A 20,749-nucleotide genomic window follows, 5' to 3' on the forward strand; every position below is an offset into this window, starting at 1 on the left:
ACAGAAGAGGTCTACTGCAAAAATTACTGCCCTCGATCTGACCTTCGCGGCGATACCTCACATGCATGGTGCAATTGCTGTTTACGTTTGACCACAGACCGCCGCTTGCGTTCGCCTTAGCGCGAGAGCAGGGGGCGACAGGGGTGCTTTTTTTTTTTTTTTTTTTCTTTTCTTATTTTTTTGCTTTTTTATCTTATTTTTAAACTGTTCCTTTCATTTTTTTTTTTTTTAATCATTTTTATTGTTATCTCGGGGAATGTAAATATCCCCTATGATAGCAATAGGTAGTGACAGGTACTCTTTTTTGAAAAAATTGGGGTCTATTAGACCCTAGATCTCTCCTCTGCCCTCAAAGCATCTGACGACACCAAGATCGGTGTGATAAAATGCTTCCCCAATTTCACAATGGCGCTATTTACATCCGGCGAAATCTAAGTCATAAAACGCTTGTAGCTTCCGGTTTCTTAGGCCATAGAGATGTTTGGAGCCACTCTGGTCTCTGATCAGCTCTATGGTCAGCTGGCTGAATCACCGGCTGCATTCTCAGGTTCCCTGTTGAGACAGGAGAGCCAGAGAAAAACACGGAAGACGGTGGGGGGGGGGGGCATTCCCTCCCACGGCTTGTAAAAGCAGTCTAGAGGCTAATTAGCCGCTAGGATTGCTTTTACATGAAAGCCGACCTCTGGCTGAAAAGAATGATACCAAGATGATACCTAAACCTGCAGGCATCATTCTGGTATAACCATTCAAAGTCGTGAATGGCGTACCTGAAGACAAAAAAATGGTTAACAATAAAGCACAGTAAACGGTAAAGTATAAAAAATTGCATACCTGAAAAGCAAACATGATAAAACATAATAACAATAAAACATTGCAGAATAGAATACAGTAAAAAAGAGCAGAACAATAGAGAGAGAGAATAGAGAGAGAGAGAACAATGAAACGACAACTATTTTTTTTTTTTTATATATTTTTTTTTATTTACACTTTTTTTGTAACTAACTTTTATAACGGTATCCGGTTCCAGGTTCGGGTCTCTCAAAATGTGATGGCATCTTGGGAGACCCTGTGAAAGTGTGCCTAGTCTGTGCAATGCTGTACCCTACACTAATACTCAACTAGTGAATGGTAGCGTTCAAAACATTCACCAATGCAAAGACCAGGATGGTCAGGACAGGAGGGACAATAATAGCGGGTGTCACGCCTATATCCGCGCTTGCTGCAGACACGACATCTTTTTTGGGGGGGTTCGTTGGGTAGGGGTACTCGGGAGGACATAAAGAAAATGCCTCTCATGCAGCCGACTGCATTTGGTTGGGGATGTGAATGGGGGAAGTACGGGCGCTGCAGAAGCGGTGGGTTCCCAATTAGGATTGGCGAATGCAGCAGGAAGGGCATTATGGGCACGACGGGCCTGTGTTTGTCTTCTTGGTGGCAGCGCGACACTACTTGTGCTTGCCACCTCACCAGCTTGAACTGCACTTATGGGACTCGCCACGTCACCAAGTGTTACTGCAGTGCTGGTTTGACTACGACCGGGGTGTACTAGGCCGCTGGCGCTTGCCAGTTCAATAAAAAGCTACCAAAAAAACTGTTAGCGATCGCAGGGATCAGGCCTGACTCTACGAATGCTGCAGTTATGCGTTAAGTGTCTTGTAAGTGACAGTGATCGATCGATACTGCACTTGGGTGGGCTGGGCCGGGCGGAGGGGCAAAATGCAGGTGCTAGCAGGTATCTGGGTTGATCCCGCTAACACTGCATTTTTGGGAACCTTAAACTGCTGGGGATGCCAGTATAGATCTGATCGGATCAGATATTGATCCGTTCAGATACTATACCACTAAGGGAGGCGTATGCTGCGTGCGTGGGTGTTACCGGTACTGGCGCTAATCTGACGCTGCCTGGGGCTGGTGCTTGCCAGTTCACCAAAATACTACCAAAAAACTGTTAGCGATCGCAGGGATCAGGCCTGACTCTGCGAACGCTGCAGTTATGCATTTAGTGTTTTGTAAGTGTCAGTGATCGATCGATACTGCACTTGGGTGGGCTGGGCGGAGGGGCAAAACGCAGGTGCTAGCAGGTATCTGGGCTGATCCCGCTAACACTGCGTTTTTGGGAACCCTAAACTTTTGGGGACGCTAGTATAGATCTGATCGGATCAGATATTGATCCGATCAGATACTATACCACTAAGGGAGGCGTATGCTGCGTGCGTGGATGTTAGCGGTACTGGCGCTAATCTGACGCTGCCTGGGGCGACGCATATCACCGCCGGGCGATCAGGGGGCGAAACCTTTATTCGGTAATAAACGGTGGGTGCCCTGACACTATAAAAAATAAACAAACTAACCAGCGTCACCCGTAACAGTTATACGGTGATCAGTGGTGAAAGGGTTAACTAGGGGGCCATCAAGGGGTTAAAACATTTATTCGGTAGTATATGGGGGTCCCTGTCGCTATAAAACGCTGACGGCGAACCTAAATATTTAGGTCCCTAACTAGCATCACCAGCGACACTAATACAGCGATCAGAAAAATGATCGCTTAGCGACACTGGTGACAGGGGGTGATCAAGGGGTTAAAACTTTATTAGAGGGGGTTTGGGGGGTATCCTAGACCTACAGGGGGCTAATACTAACTGTCCCAACACTGTAACTGTCACAAACTGACACCAATGCAGTAATCAGAAAAAAAAAAAAAACTGCTGGTGTCAGTTTGTGACGGGGGGGAGAATCGGGGTGTTTTGTGTGCCTGGCATGTTCTACTGTGTGTGTGTAGTGTTGTGCACTCACATACCTGTCTTTTCTCCTCGGGCCGCAACGGAAATTACCGAGCCGAGGAGAGATGACATCATTTCCTTTGCTGCTGTTTAGCATACAGCAGCAAAGGAATGATTCGATTGGCCGGCGGCGATCGCGAGGGGGGGGCCACGAACGAATGACCTCCCCCTCACCTCCGATCGCCGTGGGACAAAAGACGACCGCCTCGGGCACCGGGGGGGGGGTGTCCGATCGGACCCCCACCCGCGGAAGGCAAATCACGTACATGTACGTGATTTTGCCTGTCCGTGCCACCTTGCCGACGTACATCGGCGTGAGGCGGTCGTCAAGTGGTTAATAAAAGGACACTTATCGTCTTCAGATGCAGGCTGTAGGGGTGGGGGAACCAAGGCGATCTGACCGAACTATGTAGCCGCCCCCCCCCCCCCAAAAAAAAGTGCCATATGTGGCAGTGGAGCAGGGAGGATGCAAACAAGCAGTCTTTTGTGCTCTGCTTCAAAGCATCCCAAAGAAATGATCTTTAATTCTCTGGACTCAGTCCAAGCTTATTTGAAAGCCAAAGCCATCTAAAAAAGACACCTTTTTTTTCTCCGTTTTTTTGCTCAGCTTTGTAGGGCTGCCACCTGGTCTTCTTTTCACACATTCTCAAGGTTCTCTTAGGTGAATGTCTAAGCCTCTGCAGATCCAGCTTTCGACCACAAGGTTCTTTCATTGGCACTTGGAGTTGAGTCCTTGACCCTTTTCTCTCTTGTTGGGATTTTTGGCAAGGGTCTGTTGCCTTGTTGCCCACCCTTCTGATTCTCTGCTTGGAGATATCTCGGGGTTTGTGAATATCTACCCTGTGCCCTGTTTTGTACAATATGTATGAAAAGAATTTTGACATGCCTGTAAATACCTCCATCTTAGAGTACAGTACAGGACCCAAGCAACCCTTCCATCTGTTCCTGTGTTACTGTACTTTGCTTGTTAAAAAACTGAGTCGTCACAGAGTAGGGTAGGTTTATGAGGTAAGCCAAAGGTGGGGCGCATCCAAAAACGTCAGTGTTGAATGACTGTAACCTATAACCCAGGTAGCGGCCTATAACCCAGTATCTATAAATATCCAGCCTCTGTACTTTGCTTTACTCCTAGATACAGAATTTACAGGTAAGTCAAATTTCCTTTTACTCACTATAAACTGAGGGGAGACCTACCAAGCATGTTGGCAACAGAATCTGGTACTTGGTTAGTAAAAATCTGGTTGTGGTTTTATTTAGCAAAGGATTTCTATCAGTTGTGTGTGTATCGGATTCCAGCACCTGCAATCCTGGACAGAACAGGGAAGGACCGCAGCGCCTTCTAAGTGTAGCTGTTAGTAATTTATTGGTAAGATAAAATCAGAACTACTCACAAGTGTAGTTAAAAAGTAAGCATCTATAAATGACCCAGAAACTGGTAGTCCTCAGTGAGCATTGGCTGGGGGGTCCTCGAGGGACGCACTCATCCGTCAGACTGTGGGCTGGCTAACAGCCTGAAGAATGAGCTCATACTCCACAAACGCGTCGCTGCTGCTACGTCCTCAGACACCGGGAAGTGATGTCATCGCCACACTGCCAGTGCGTTCCACGGACCTGGGACCGCTGGAATCCACTGGCGCCAGCCAGCCCACAGCCTGACAGATGACAGCATCCCTTGTGGACCCCCCTGGCCAATGGTAACTGAGGACTACCAGTTTCTGAGCCATTTATAGATGGTTACTTTTTAACTACACTTGTGAGTAGTTCTGATTTCTCTTTCGTTCATTGATGGACACAGCACTTCTAATCTTGACCTTAAGGTTATATCACCACCTTCAGGAGTAGGACTAGGCAGAAACGACAAAAAAACAAGCACAGCACTGCCTAAGGGTGGTCCTTACTGGTAGTTTACTTAGTAGTTTTTTTCTGCCTAGTCTAGGAGAAGGACCTGGCTCCCTGCTAGGACCTGTGGTCTTTTGGTTTTTATTTTATTTCTTTTTAGTTTTCATGAGAATCTGCAATCAACTGCTGTGCTGGGTGATAGGCTGGATATTATAGATCCTGGTAGTCTCCCCAGCCTGGCCACCGAGCGTACGCAGATCTGAGCTCCGCGCTGGGTCGGCCGCGACAAGCCCCATTCTGGCTTGGGATGGCCAGCGAGCTTTGACTCCTCACAGGGACACATATGACCAGGCATCTGACGTCTAGGTCACAGTGTTGCCGTGGCCAACAGCCACTCCGTTTTAGGCGGGAGGTGGATCTGTCTGGGGAGTGAGACCCGCAATTCCTGCTGGATGGGCAAGTATGTGCTCCACCGGCCTGGTCCGGGCACAGTTGGAGCAGCTGGGTACTCCCTGGGGTGATTGGTTTTGGGGATTTTTCATCCTCTCCCCCTGCCCCCCCGGTTACGCTGACCTTGGTGGGGTCCCCTCCGGGGGTGGTCTCTGTGTGTTCTAGGTGCGGGGGGGGGGGTGGCTGGCGTCTGCCTCCATGTGTTGATAGCCGCCGTTTCTTTTGGGATGGGCGCCGCGGCCACTTTCTCGTAGCCGCGGCGGCCATTTTCCTGTGGTCTCCGGGCATTCCTGCCATTCGGGCTCTATCTGCGGCCGGCAGCCATTTTCTTGTAGCCTCGTGAGTTTTCTGCTGGTCCTCTAGCCCTAGACTCTGCACTTGAAGCCAGGCAAGAGCGCGGATCTCCTCGTGGCTTGTCCCATCTGCCGGAGGACGCACAGCACTGCTCCTCGTAGATGAAGGTGGTGAGTCCTTCTGGGAGTCCCCCAGTCTGCGGCAGCTAGGGGGGTGGTCTACCTTCTGTCTCTCTCCCTAGTGGGCTTTCGGTCCCTGGTAGTGTCCGGTCGCACGTGGGACCCTAAGGTGTCTGAAGCAGGTGCCCCCTTCAGACACCCCCGTGACGGAAGCTGGCCCCTCTGGTTCTGCGGCGCCCCTGGACGCTTTTTCGGCAGTCCTTGAATCCTTCCTCTACCGGGTTGAAGTGGCATTCGGGCGTAAGGTGGGTAAAAAAATGTCCCCTTCCCCCCTCCATCTTCTGGGGAGGACTCTGATCTGGAGTCCGGCCCTGCCGTGGCAGGCGGCCCCTGCCTGAATGGCTCGGATGATGCGGCCCCTGATCTTTCTGACAGTGAGGAGGAATCCTCCGCGTCCGTTGCGGCGCATGAGAAAGCGCTGGTGGGTGCACTCATTACGGCGGTGCGTGATACTTTGAAAATTGAGGATCCGGCAGGGGCGTCTGCAGAGGTGTCGGTCCCTTTTGGGTCTCACAAGCCGGTCTGCACCGCTAAGGTGTTTCCTTACCTGTCTTATTTTGATAAGTTTATTTACAAAGATTGGGAACGCCCGCAGCAGTCTTTTTCAGTTCCGAGGCGTTTTTAGGTGCGTTACCCTTTTGAGGAGAGTCTGTTGAAGAAATGGGCTTCCCCTCCGGTCGTTGATCCTCCAGTATCCAGGTTAAATAAGGCATCCATGATTCCGGTGGAGGGGTCCCCTTCTTTCAAGGATTCTGCCGACAGAAAGGCCGAGGCGGTTGCTCGGTCTGTGTTTACGATGGCGGGGTCGGTGCTAGCCGAGGCTCTGGTGTCGCAGGCACTTTTTTTTTTTTTAGTATTTGTTTATTGATCAAAATATGAGAGAAACATGTAGAAGAACGTACAATAAGCACATATGCAAACCAGGCATAAAGAAAGCAATATCCAGAGACACACAGGAATGGACAAACTCTCATTATGGGATATACAATTTGTGTATAAACCTGGGTCAAGGAGGAGGCTAAATTAGCAAATGTATTTTCACAACGATAGATAAATGTGCATTGATTGAGATAATGGGGGAAACATAAAGGGAAGTAGGGGGAGGGAAAGGAAGGGGAAATTAAGGGAAGAGAAGGGAGTGGGCATGACGGATTATGTTCGACCAGAATGGTTGGATTACCGGGCACAACCACCAGATTTGAGGGTGGGTTGCTGTTTGCCTGCAGTTCCTCCAACACAACGGGGAACTGGAGGGGAACATACCGTGCAATTTAGCTGGGGTATAGTGCCATCTTGCTAACAGCATGAAGTTCATTTCAGCTTTCTTAGAGGAGGTAGAAGAAACATGGTCAAGCTGCAGAATTTTATTCCGCTGATCTTCAGAGACGTGTGAGTTCAAATCCGACTCCCATTTTTTGAGGTATTCCGGGTGTGAAGGGTTATCCAGCTGGATAATAGCTTTATAGAATTGTGAGATACAATGGAGAGGAGGGTCTCTGTGAAAGAACATATATTCAATCGGTGTTAGATCTTGAGCAGTTCGTATTGGGTGTGGAAGAAAATGAACAAATTGTTGTAATTGTTTGTATCTCCATTTGTCCATGAAGGAAGCCTGTTTAGATCCCAGTATATCAGTTAGGGGTCTAAGATCACCAGCATGTGTGAGATGATGAAGAAGGAGCTGTCCCTCAGGTGACCTAGATTTAAAGCCAGTATCCATGTTTCCTGGGAGAAAAAAAATATATGATTCTGTATGGGCAGTAAAGGAGAGTTGTAGTTCCAAGAAAATTTTTTCGTGTAGAGAATTCTAAACTGCAAGTGTGGAGGCAGTTATTGGTGAAGTATTTTGCAAAAAAAGCTCTAAAAGAGCATGAAATCCAAGGCATGATGGACAAGTCAGCACCACATAAATCACGTTCCAATTTAACCCATAATTTAGTATCACTAGCATATTTCCAATCGGAGATTCTAGATAATGCTATGGCATGATCATACGCCTTAAAGTTTGGAAGGGCCAGACCCCCCCCCCCCCCCCCCGCCTTTTTGGAGCGGAAAAGGGTTGTTCTGGCTATCCTAAGGTGTCTGCCCCTCCAAACGAAGCATGACACTATGTTCTGTAGAATAGAGAAGGACCATACAGGCACACCCAATGGCAACATTTGAAGGATGAATAGGTCTCTAGGAAGAACGTTCATTTTGATAATATTTATTTTCCCTAACCAAGAGTGATGAAGAGAGGACCATTTTCTCAAGTCTGACTTAATGCCTTTGAGTAAAGGGATGTAGTTTCGTCTAAAAAGGGAGTGAAGGTGGGGAGTAAGATGAATATCAAGGTATTTTAAAGTGTCTGTTTTCCATTGGAAGGGAAATTGAGGTATTAGTCAGGTGGCGGTGGAGTTCGAAATATTAATATTTAAAATTAGACAGAGTTTGGAAGGCGGACCTAAGATTTGGCAGAGAAATTTGTGGTTGTTGGATAAAGAACAGAATGTCGTCTGCATACGCTGTGTATTTGTGTATTTTAGGGCCCACTGTGACTCCATGGATGCTATTGTTATGTCTAATATGTGCTAAGAAGGGTTCAAGGGAAGTAGCAAACGGGGGAAAGTGGACAGCCCTCCCTAGTTCCATTATGTAAGGTTAAAGGGTCACTCAACGTACCATTAATTCGAATTTGGGCCGTTGGGAGAGAATATAGGGAGGAAATGCGATAGAACATTTTAGGACCCAGATCAAAGTATTTGAGAGTCATCTTAAGATATTCCCAGTCCACCCTATCAAAAGCTTTTTCAGCATCAGTAGAAAGGAGGAGGGTGGGCTGGGAACACCTCCACATGTAGTGGATTAGTGAGAGGGTGCGCAGGGAATTGTCCCTGGCTTCCCTCGCTGGGATGAAAACGGTTTGATCAGCCGAAATCCAATTAGGCAGAAGAGGGAGTAGTCTAGTGGCCATAACTTTGGCCATAAGTTTAATGTTGAGATTTAATAAGGATATGGGGCGGTAACTTCCACAGAGAGTGGGGTCTTTACCGGGTTTGGGGATAATGGTGATATGGGCTTTTAGTGATTCAGGTCGGTATCCTGAAGTTTTGGAAATTAAATTGGCGTATGAAGTTAGACGGGGAAGGAGGATGTCGTTAAAAGTCTTATAATACAATGCGGTATAACCATCTGGACCAGGCGCTTTACCCGATGGGGTGCCTTTTAATGCTGATTGAAACTCTTCAATCGTGAAGTCAGACTCCAACTGTTTAAGAGTTTCGTTGGAAAGTCTGGGTAAGTTTGCTTGTTTCAGAAAAGGGAGTATGTGTGACCGTTTCTCTAGTGGGGGGAGTGCGTCCAGGGCCCCTTTGACACTGTATAGGTCAGTGTAAAATTCTTTGAATGCTTTGGCAACTTGAGGGGATGAGTAGGCCATTTCTCCAGATGAGAATTTGACTTTGGAGATAAAGGAAACAGATTTCCTTGCTCGAATGGAGCGAGCTAGTTTGCCAGGTTTGTCACCCCATTCATATATTTGAAACTGTCTTTTATGTTTGGTAATCAAGTAAATCTTTTAGTTCTTCTCTTTTCTGCAAAAGGGCTTCTAAGTGGGATTTATGTAGAGACAATTTATGTTGTCTGTCTAGTTTAGCTATTTGTAATAATAATTCACTAAGCTGCTGACTCTGTTCTTTCTTTCTTCTGGATCCCAGCTCAATAAGTCTGCCCCTCATAGTAGCCTTGTGGGCCTCCCAAAGAACAGAGGGAGCTGTCTCCATTGACCCATTCTCTGTAAAGTACTGCTGCAGGGCTTTAGCCAGCAACAAGGCATCTACCGGGTTAGACAGGAGGGAATCATTGAACTTCCAATTGGTGGTACATTTGGGTAGTGAGGGGATATCAAGACGAATAGAGACCGGGGCATGATCAGACAGAGAAGTGCCTATCGATGCCGATTTCAAGAGGGGAAGGTGAAAGTGGTCTAGTAAAATGATATTGATTCTAGAATAAGAATGGTGGGTTTTGGAATATAGAGAAGTCCTTATCTTTAGGGGGAAGTGTTCGCCAAGCGTCAATTAGTTGAAGCTCGTGTAGTCTTTTCTTAATGAAAGATAGCCGTTTGAAAGGTATGTTGGAATGTCCCTGGGATGTGTCCATAATGGGGTCAAGTGGCATATTAATATCACCCCCTAGCATGGTAATTCCCTTTTTAAAAGCAGCAAATTTGGTCAACACTTGATACAAGAAAGAGGGTTAGTTATGATTCGGGCAGTAAACATTTGCTAATGTGCAGTGGGTGTTGCCTATAGAGCCCCTTATGAACAAAAACCTACCCTGATTATCTGTCAACATCTCCTCAAGCTGCAAGGCTATGTTTCCGTTGAACCCAATGGCCACTCCTTTGGCTTTTTTCGTATCCTAAAGGCTGTAATACCATTTTGAGAAGTGAGGTGAGAAGAGCCTAACCGGTGTAGTGTGAGTAAGATGCGTTTCTTGGAGAAATGCAATGGAACAAGAGGCACGTTTCAGTTCACTCAAAACTTTGTGACGTTTAGTTGCATTATTTAGGCCTCTAACATTGTAAGAGAGGATATTCAGAGTAGCCATTGGGAGTCTGGAACCAGCGCCTTTAGCCTATGGTGCCATCTATACCAGCAAAAATTAGAGGAGATTAGATAAAGAGGAAAAAAGGGGGGAGGAAAAAGCGTGAGAAAAAGGGAATATAGTGGGGACGGAAAGTATTCAGACCCCCTTAAATTTTTCACTCTTTGTTATATTGCAGCCATTTGCTAAAATCATTTAGGTAAATTTTTTTTCCCTCATTAATGTACACACAGCACCCCATATTGACAGAAAAACACAGAATTGTTGACATTTTTGCAGATTTATTAAAAAAGAAAAACTGAAATATCACATGGTCCTAAGTATTCAGACCCTTTGCTCAGTATTTAGTAGAAGCACCCTTTTGATCTAATACAGCCATGAGTCTTTTTGGCAAAGATGCAAGAAGTTTTTCACACCTGGATTTGGGGATCCTCTGCCATTCCTCCTTGCAGATCCTCTCCAGCTCTGTCAGGTTGGATGGTAAACATTGGTGGACAGCCATTTTTAGGTCTCTCCAGAGATGCTCAATTGGGTTTAAGTCAGGGCTCTGGCTGGGCCATTCAAGAACAGTCACAGAGTTGTTGTGAAGCCACTCCTTCGTTATTTTAGCTATGTGCTTAGGGTCATTGTCTTGTTGGAAGGTAAACCTTCGGCCCAGTCTGAGGTCCTGAGCACTCTGGAGAAGGTTTTCGTCCAGGATATCCCTGTAATTGGCTGCATTCATCTTTCCCTCGATTGCAACCAGTTGTCCTGTCCCTGCAGCTGAAGAACACCCCTACAGCATGATGCTGCCACCACCATGCTTCACTGTTGGGACTGTATTGGACAGGTGATGAACAGTGCCTGGTTTTCTCCACACATACCGCTTAGAATTAAGGCCAAAAAGTTCTATCTTGGTCTCATCAGACCAACGAATCTTATTTCTCACCATCTTGGAGTCCTTCAGGTGTTTTTTTAGCAAACTCCATGCAGGCTTTCATGTGTCTTACACTGAGGAGAGGCTTCCGTCGGGCCACTCTGCCATAAAGCCCTGACTGGTGGAGGGCTGCAGTGATGGTTGACTTTCCACAACTTTCTCCCATCTCCCGACTGCATCTCTGGAGCTCAGCCACAGTGATCTTTGGGTTCTTCTTTACCTCTGTCACCAAAGCTCTTCTCCCCTAATAGCTCAGTTTGGCCGGATGGCCAGCTCTAGAAAGGGTTCTGGTCATCCCAAACGTCTTCCATTTAAGGATTATGGAGGCCACTGTGCTCTTGGGAACCTTAAGTGCAGCAGAAATGTTTTTATAACCTTGGCTAGATCTGTCCCCTGCCACAATTCTGTCTCTGAGCTCTTCAGGCAGTTCCTTTTGACCTCATGATTCTCATTTGCTCTGACATGCACTGTGAGCCGTAAGGTCTTATATAGACAGGTGTGTGGCTTTCCTAATCAAGTCCAATCAGTATAATCAAACACAGCTGGACTCAAATGAAGGTGTAGAACCATCTCAAGGATGATCAGAAAAAAATGGACAGCACCTGAGTTAAATATGAGTGTCACAGCAAAGGGTCTGAATACTTAGGACCATGTGATATTTCAGTTTTTCTTTTTTAATAAATCTGCAAAAGTGTCAACAATTATGTGTTTTTCTGTCAATATGGGGTGCTGTGTGTACATTAATGAGGAAAGAAATGAACTTAAATGATTTTAGCAATATAACAAAGAGTGAACAATTTAAGGGGGTCTGAATACTTTCTGTCCCCACTGTATGTTTGAAGATAAGTCATAACTAGTAGTATAAGCAAACCAATGGGAAACATTTTAGAAGCACAACACGTGATACCGCGGTGTTCCCGTAGGGGTCGGTGAGGACGAGTGGCCCAAACAACCCCAACTAGGGGGTCGTCAGAAAAATCACAGGGGCCACTCATTTCTGCCAACCCCAGGAGAAGAAAAAAGAGGGGGGCGTAAGTTATGCGAGTCAAGCAGAAACTACACATGGTTGAAGGAGCCTGGGGTCTCGTCCAGGCCTGGCCATAAAAAATAAACAATTTGAACTTTATTTATATAAACCTGTGGTATCAGGTGAAAGAAAAAAAAACCCATACATTCAAGGGAAATAAAAGGAAAAGGATAAAGTCTAATAACACCATGGATTTTGAGCACAGGAACTTGGTGGAACTCCATGAGAAACCTGAGAAACAGGACAACAGCATTCCAGGCTTGGCATCCCTGTGACAGTACTAGCGTAACAACAGAGCAAACTATCAAATGTCTGCCAGCGCAGAATGCGTAACATGTGGGGTAATTTAAGTTGAGAGGAAAAGGGCAGCTCACCCATTTTTCTGTGAAGAACCCGGAGTTTCGGTGCGCCTCTTTTTAAGAGGGGTGCTTCTCCACACAGGATCCAAAGGAGTGGCGAAGTCCGGCAGCAGGTTCTGCCAACCCGGGAGATCCACTGGTGGGATTCCAAGCTCGCAGAAGAATGCCGGGAGGTCCTTTGGGAACCTCAGGGTAGAGGAACAACCATTTTTGGTGGCAATAAGGCAGGCAGGAAATCCCCATCTGTATGTCGCACCATGTCCTTTTAATTGATCCAACAGCGGTCTGAGTGCTCTGCGACATTCCAGCGTCTCTTTGGCAAGATCCGGGAAAATTATTGAGAGTGGCACCATCAAAATCAATGTTCGGAGTGCCACATAGTTTGAGCATTATGGAATTCTTATCCTCGAAGTAATGTAGGCGACAAACAACGTCCCTAGGTAATTCCGAGGCTAAATTACGTGGACGAAGGGCCCTATGGACCTGGTCAAAGCGAAGGGGGTCAGTGACTGATTTCCCCATAATGGTGTTCAGGATCCCACGGATCATAGGTTCTAGATCGGTGTCTTTAGCTGCTTCTGGCAACCCCCTGATGCGTAGATTGTTCCTACGATTTTTATTTTCCAAATCTTCTAATTTATAGAGAGAGGAGCGGTGAGCCAGTGCCAGTCTCTTCACAGAAATCTGCAGCTCTTTAATGGCTGCTGCCTGGGAATCCTGTCGTCACTCTGTTTTCTCCACTCTCTCTAATAAATGAGACATATCCGAACGGTTTACATCTCTTTGTGCGAGGCTGTGGGGTGGCATCCGCATTCCTATTCAGTGTCTAAGATCATTTTGTTTCTGCAGCATGGTGTTGATCAGAAGCTTGCTTTGAGCACTATCAAGGGGCAAATATCAGCTCTGGCTATCTTTTTTCAGCGGCCATTGGCTGCTCACTCGGTGCGCACTTTTATTCAGGGGGTTCGACATGTGCCTCGGTACGCCCACCGCTGCCTCCATGGGATCTAAACTTGGTGCTCTCAGTACTTCAGAAGCCACAGTAAGAGAACAATAGGGAGATCCCTACTCACGCTTTCTCAGGTTGTCTTTCTAGTGGCTATTACATCTGCTCGGCGAGTTTCTGAGCTAGCAGCCTTTTCTTGTAAGTCTCCTTATTTGGTTCTTCACAAGGATAAGGTAGTGCTGCGTCGGCATCCCGCGTTTCACCCTAAGGTGGTATCTGCCTTTCATTTAAAATAAGGACATTGTGCTTCTTTCCTTGTGTCCTCGACTGTCTCACCCCAAGGAGGTCGCCTTACACTCTTTGGATGTGGTTCGGGCTCTCCGTGTGTATCTGTCGGTTACGGCTCCTTTTCGAAGGTCAGATTCGCTGTTTGCAACTGTGGATGGTCCGAGGAAGGGCCTGGTGGCTTTTTCGGCCACTATTTCTCGTTGGATCAGACAGATTATTGTCCAGGCATATGCCATTAGGGGGTGGGTGCCCCCTTTCCCGTCACGGCATATTCTACCAGGGCGGTTAGTGCTTCCTGGGCCTTGCGGCATCAAGCGCCCGTTTCTCAAGTGTGTAAGCAACCTGGTCGTCAGTACACACTTTCACCAAGTTTTACAAGGTGGAAGGTGGGCATCTTCAGATGCATGTTTTGGCCACAAAGTTTTGCAGGCAGCCGTCTGAGGTTTTGGCTCCCCTTATGGGGGGGCTCTGTTTGGGTGGAGGTTATATTGCTTTTTTTCTGTGTTCCCACCCCTCGTTGTGGCACTGCTTTGGGATGTCCCTAAGGTCAAGATTAGAAGTGCTGTGTCCGTCAGTGAACGAAAGAGAAAACTGGATTTTTTTTTCTACTTTTTACTTTTTCTACTTTTTTTTTCTACCGTAAAATCCCTTTCTCTGAGTTAATTGACGGACACAGCACCCACCCCTCCTGTTTGTGTTTGTACTGCTTTGTAACGAACTGAGCTGCCTGTAGCAGAGTACGGGGTTACTACCAGTAAGGCTACTACTAGGCAGTGATGTGCTTTTTTTTTTTTTTTTTTTTTTGTTTCTGCCTAGTCCTACTCCTGAAAGTGGTGATTTAACCCTAAGGTCAAGATTAGAAGTACTGTGTCCGTCAATGAACTCAGAGAAAGGGATTTTACGGCGTGTAGAAAAAATCGCGTTTTTATCTTACCATTAAATTACTATGTACGAATAGCTATACTTAGAAGGTGCTGGTGTCTTTCCCTGTTGTCTTTAGAGCTGTCTAATTGCTTTACACAAAGCTGCCTGAACTAAGCTGTGTTTGGATCATTTATGGACTACCTCTAATGGACTCTGTTCTTATGAGCAATTTATCTCCAATAAACTATGTATTGATGGTTTTATATGATTTTATCCACTGTTTGTCCCTAGTTTTTTATATTGACCACATGATCAAGTGTCCAAGTTGCGCCACTTTTTCCCCCTTTTACAATCCTGGACAGGCAGCTGCATTAATTTGTAATAGATTTAACATGCTTGTATACAGTTGTCTCCTGAAGCTCTCTAACTACAGGATGATAGCCTTGTACAAATGAGGGCTCACTGTGCAAGCTGCCAGTGCTGAAGAGGATTTAGCAGGAGGATGTGGCTAGGAGCAGGCCATGGTTATTTTGCTGGAGCATTTAAGCGGCTGCGGCGTGGGGGTTCTAGTTTAGGTCAGCTTTGGAGGGTGGATTTGTGTGTTTTTTAAATGTTAACAGTTTACAGTTTGAGCTGAAAAATTAAACTAGCTCTAAAATTTTCATTCATTTCACAGGTTGTTCACAAATATCCAGGGGGACTATCCATTTCAAAACTTCCAGTTTTGTACAAGGTATTTTGCTGTGTTTTTTTCTTTTTTTTCACATTGTCTGTTTTATTGGATAATTTGGAAGTACATCCTTTTAAGCAGCTGTTTACATAATTTATTAGGTATTGGATCTAATAAATACTATGGCCCATGTTGTTTAAAGCCTAAGTCCATGTTGCCTGTCACTTTTAATAGTTTGCTTGGGCCATGCTGGCCCTAATAAACCATTTCCTTCAACTAAGTGATGTGGCAGCTCTTAGCACGGTATCCTACTGTAGATTTATCAACTACATAGAGTATACATTGCCACGTTCCTGCAGCATTACAGGCAGCTTCCTGTCTGCTGCTGGAACAAAATAAAGCTGGACTGAGTGTTTTTCAGCTATTCAGAGGAAGCCTTGTATTTTTATGAATACGATTATTCCTCCGATTGGCCAAGGTGGAAGAATGATGTTATGATCTCCACCTCCGTGTGGGGAAGTTGCCTATACTGCTGTGGAACACAAGACTGCATACTGTATGTAGCTGATGCCACTTACAGTATGATACAGAGCTTACAGCGCCCGCATCGCTTAGTAAAAAAAGGGGTTCGTTTGGACCAGCTTAACCCAGACAAGCTATTCAAAGTGACAGGAAACCTGGGCTTAGGCTTTAAGTTAGTTTTCAATCCAACATGAGGTTAAAAATAATTTTATTACTATCAGCATTACTCTTTTTTTTTTTTTTTTTTTTTAGTGTCCTGGGAGGATAGACCATTTTTAATGCCTTATTAAAGACCAGTGTTTTTTTCTTATTAGTACATCACGGGACACAGAGGAATTCATATTAACAACTCCTTTGGTTATGCTGCCACCTTCAGATGTTTAGACACTGGGTAAAAAAAAAGGTAGACATTCCTACCAAAGCATAACTCCTCCCAGCTCAGCTAAGCATCAGTTTTCAGTTTGTGTCCTTAGGCGATGGATGCGTCTTCCTGTGACTTTTAAAAGATTGCTCTCTTAGGCTTTTGTTCCCATAAATTCTGGCCTGATTCTTAAACCCCTGGTGAGGAAGAGTTGGTGTTCATCTGGATCGGTCACTGTGGCCAGCAAACCAGGAGGGACTGTACCTGGACCCCGAAGCCAGAGCAGGGTTGGCCTGTATTGGCTGCTGGTCGGCACTGAGTGCTGCAGACAGCCATACCCGGATTACAGTTTATTCTGGGACCTAGCTTGTAGGGTGCTATACAGGTCAAGTGATACCCCTGGCAAGGAGTCAAGTCCTTGAAGGCTGTGTGGGGCGCTCCTGCTGCTATGGACTGGTGAAAGCCTCTGATTAATAGTGGTGCAATTTTACCTTTGCAACTACTTAAACTTGGTGTGACCCAAAAAGACAAAATTTAGGTAGAGAGGTATAGTCTATACAAGGAGCTCGTCCTAGCTCCAAGCTGCAGCAATGTCAAATGAAAAGGTCCATAAGCCGCACATCCTGAAGCAGACCCATCTGCATGAAGTGAGATGAATGGCAGCCTCAGCTCGGGCTCCAGCCAGGCAACGCCCCCAAAGAGTTTTGCTATGCCCCATGGCGCTTAATCATGGGGATGGGAGTTTTGAGCATTTTTATGTGACAAGTAGTGAGTGTACAGCTTGTATAACAAAGTAAATTTTCTGCCCCCTCAAAATAACTCAACACACAGCCATTAATGTCTAAACCGCTGGCAATACATGTGAGTACACCCTTAAGTGAAAATGTCCAAATTGGGCCCAATTAGCTATTTTCCCTCTCCGCTGTTATGTTAGACTTGTTAGTGTTACAAGGTCACAGGTGTGAATGGGGAGAAAGTGTGTTAAATTTGGTGTTATCGCTCTCACTCTCTCATACTGGTCACTGGAAGTTCAACATGGCAGCTTATGGCAAAGAAAAAAAGAATTGTTGCTCTACATGAAGATGGCCTAGGCTATAAGAAGATTGGCAAGACCCTGAAACAGAGCTGCAGCATGGTGGCCAAGACCATACAGCGGTTTAACAGGACAGGTTCCACTCAGAACAGGCCTCGCAGTGGTCAACCAAAAAAGTTGAGTGCACGTGCTCAGCATCATATCCAGAGGTTGGCTTTGGGAAATAGATGTATGAGTGCTGCCAGCATTGCTGAAGAGGTTCAAGGGGTGGGGGGTCAGCCTTTCAGTGCTCAGACCATACGCCACTCACTGCATCAAGTTGGTCTGCATGGCTGTCGTCCCAGAAGGAAGCCTCTTCTAAAGATGATGAACAAGAAAGCCCGCAAACAGTTTGCTGAAGACAAGCAGACTAAGGACATGGATTACTGGAACCATGTCCTGTGGTCTGATGAGACCAAGATAAACGTATTTGGTTTAGATGATGTCAAGCGTGTGTGGCGGCACCCAGGTGAAGAGTACAAGTGTGTCTTGCCTACAGTCAAGCATGGTGGTGGGAGTGTCATGGTCTGGGGCTGCATGAGTGCTGCCGGCACTGGTTAGCTACAGTTCATTGAGTGAACCATGAATGCCAACATGTACTGTGACATACTGAAGAAGAGCATGATCCCCTCCCTTCGGAGGCTGGGCTGCAAGGCAGTATTCCAACAGAATGACCCCAAACACACCTCCAAGACGACCACTGCCCTGCTAAAGAAGCTGAGGGTAAAGGTGATGGACTGGCCAAGCATGTCTCCAGACCTAAACCCTATTGAGCATCTGTGGGGCATCCTCAAATGAAAGGTGGAGGAGCGTAAGGTCTCTAACATCCACCAGCTCTGTGATGTCGTCATCAAGGAGTGGAAGAGGACTCCAGTGGCAACCTGTGAAGCTCTTGTGAACTCCATGCCCAAGAGGGTTAAGACCGTGCTGGAAAATAATGGTGGCCACACAAAATATTGTCACTTTGGGCCCAATTTGGACATTTTCACTTAGGGATGTACTCACTTTTGTTGCCAGCGGTTTAGACATTAATGGTTGTGTGTTGAGTTATTTTGAGAGGACAGCAAATTTACACTGTTATACAAGCTGTACACTCACTACTTTACATTGTAGCAACGTGTCATTTCTTCAGTGTTGTCAGATGAAAAGATAGAATAAAATATTTTAAAAAAATGTGAGGGATGTACTCACTTTTGTGAGATAGTGTGTGTGTGTGTATATGTGTGTGTATGTGTGTGTATGTGTGTATATGTATGTGTATATATATATATATATATATATATATATATATATATATATATATATAAAAATGAATATGAGATACAACAGTCTGTCACATTAAACAAACAAATGTGAAAAGACACATAATATCAAAGCGGCGTTCCTGTCAAATTGCTGAGAATTGCCACAATTGCATATAGGGTAAATACACATAAAGTCGCTAAACGTTAAATCGCAGAACTGACAAGTGGATAAACGTGAAGGTAAAGTTCGTGGCTAGCTTCATAAGTGAATAAAGAAGTGGAGATGGTCGGATAGTGCACCAATCACCGTATTCAAATCCGTGCTCCACACGCCCCTCTGGGGTTCAAACTCACCACAATGTTGCAGATAATAAGCATTCACGATCTCCCACTGATTTACTGCTGGGCCGGCTTGGAAATCCACATCATCAGCGTATATAAGAAAAAAAGACAGGCTCCACATAGAGTAGTACTATTTTCCAAAGGATTTATTAAAGATGTGTGTTGTCCAAGTTGTATATAAAAAAACCTTGCTGTTCTACATAACTGCCGTCAATATCCTTTCATCCAGTGACTTAGTGTCAGGTTTCCAAACTGACAGTGTTCAGCCAAAGGAACGAAAATGGATCGGAAATGCCAAAAAGCCGTGTGGGAGACACTGTAAACCAGTGAGCCGCTCAGTACAAATCCTTCCCAAAAACTATGCTGGACATTAGAGCGCAGTATATGTAGATCTATTCAATACGCCATGAGATCGTTCCCTGATCGATTTCGTCTTTCCGACTTTATCAAAGGGGTTTGACCTCCTGGCATGGCGTGTCAGAATAAATAGTGTTGTGTGAAGGCAATTAGTGTTAACTCCTTGTATTCCTCTCAGTTGCTATGTTAAACAGGTGCACTCCACAACCTGAGAGTTCCAGAGGAAACAAGGAGGTCACATAGATTACTAATTTGAACCTGCATTAAGTCAGAGGATCACAGAATCTACAAAAATCATGTACATCATTATTAATAACACCTCTCTCACACAACACTCTATACACATAAAACAAATTCAATAAAATGCATTAAAATAGGTGGTACGCTTTATTCTTAGTATTCCTAGACTAAAAAATAGTATATGTTCACTAGGATCATTCACAGTGCAACTTATATCAAAAATAGAAAATAAAAACCTCTCGTTATTTCTGAATAACTGAAACAGGATTTACTCAGAATAAAAATTACAGTGTCCAAAGCATTAAACAAAGTCAGCCCCGTGTCAGACCAATTCTCAGCGCTCTCACATTTTGAATGATAATTGCGCGGTCGTGCGACGCTGTAGCCAAACACAATTTTTATCATTTTTCCCCCAGAAATATAGCTTTCTTTTGGTGGTATTTGATCACTTCTGTTCTTTATTTGTAGCACAAAAAAAAAAAAAAAACGATAATTTTGAGAAAAAAAAAACAAAAAAGCTTTTCTTTGTTTCTGTTACAAAACTTTGTAAATAAGTACGTTTTCTCCACTGATGGGCACTGATGAGGCTGCACTGATGAGGCAGTACTGTTTGGCACTGATGAGTTGGCACTTAGTACTGATAGGCGGCACTGACAGGTGGCACTGATAAATGGCACTGGAGGGCACTGATCAGAGGCACTGGCAGGCATCCTTAATGGACAATGATTGCCATCCCTGGTGGCCATGGGTGGGCATCCTTGGGGGGGCTGCACTGATGATCAATCAGTGCAGACCCTCCCTGTCAGGAGAGCAGCCAATCGGCTCTCCTCTACTCACGTCTGTCAGCGAGAGTAGAGGAAAAGCCGATACACGTCTTTTCCTGTTTACACTGTGATTAGCTGTGATTGGACACAGCTGATCATGTGATAAAGAGCCTCTGTCAGACTACCACGCCACCTATCACCGTGCCCCTACAGGCACGCGATCGTGGCTTATCCTGCTGAAACACTTCCCGGCCGTCATTCTGCTTTAGGCCAGGCCGAAAGTTGTTAAACGTATCATATCTAAGTACCTCCCTATCTTACACGGGGATAACAGCTACCACGAGATGTTGGGTTAAGTCGTCAAATTTGTAGCCAAGGGGGCATGCACCATATGAAACATGATATCTCCCAGTCTCTTTATTTCTAAACCTCCACCACAGACTTGGTTAAATACAGATGTGGGACAGCCAGGTGTTTTCATTGACATTACACAGTTGGTCAATTGTTTTTCCAAATTTGTTACAGTTGTACTTGTAATTTTTCATACCCTGGCAAAATTCATGATTTCTTGGCCATTTTTCAGAGATTATGAATGATAGCACAAAAACTTTCCTTTCACTCATGGTTAGTGTTTGGCTGAAGCCATTT

At 45.4% G+C, this 20,749-nt stretch overlaps 1 protein-coding gene across 2 annotated transcripts in view; it reads left to right on the forward strand.

Annotated features, from left to right (window-relative positions):
• The window catches only part of TDRD5 (tudor domain containing 5), a 436,549-nt gene that overhangs the window by 115,104 nt on the left and 300,696 nt on the right, over window positions 1–20,749 (forward strand). For both annotated transcript variants that reach the window (XM_073593060.1, XM_073593059.1), the window contains one exon: window positions 15,206–15,262. In XM_073593060.1, coding sequence (XP_073449161.1) covers window positions 15,206–15,262 — 57 coding nt within the window. The remainder of the gene's footprint in view (window positions 1–15,205; window positions 15,263–20,749) is intronic.

Source organism: Aquarana catesbeiana, linkage group LG07 (genome assembly GCF_042186555.1).
Source record: "Aquarana catesbeiana isolate 2022-GZ linkage group LG07, ASM4218655v1, whole genome shotgun sequence".
Taxonomy (NCBI): Eukaryota; Metazoa; Chordata; class Amphibia; order Anura; family Ranidae; genus Aquarana; species Aquarana catesbeiana.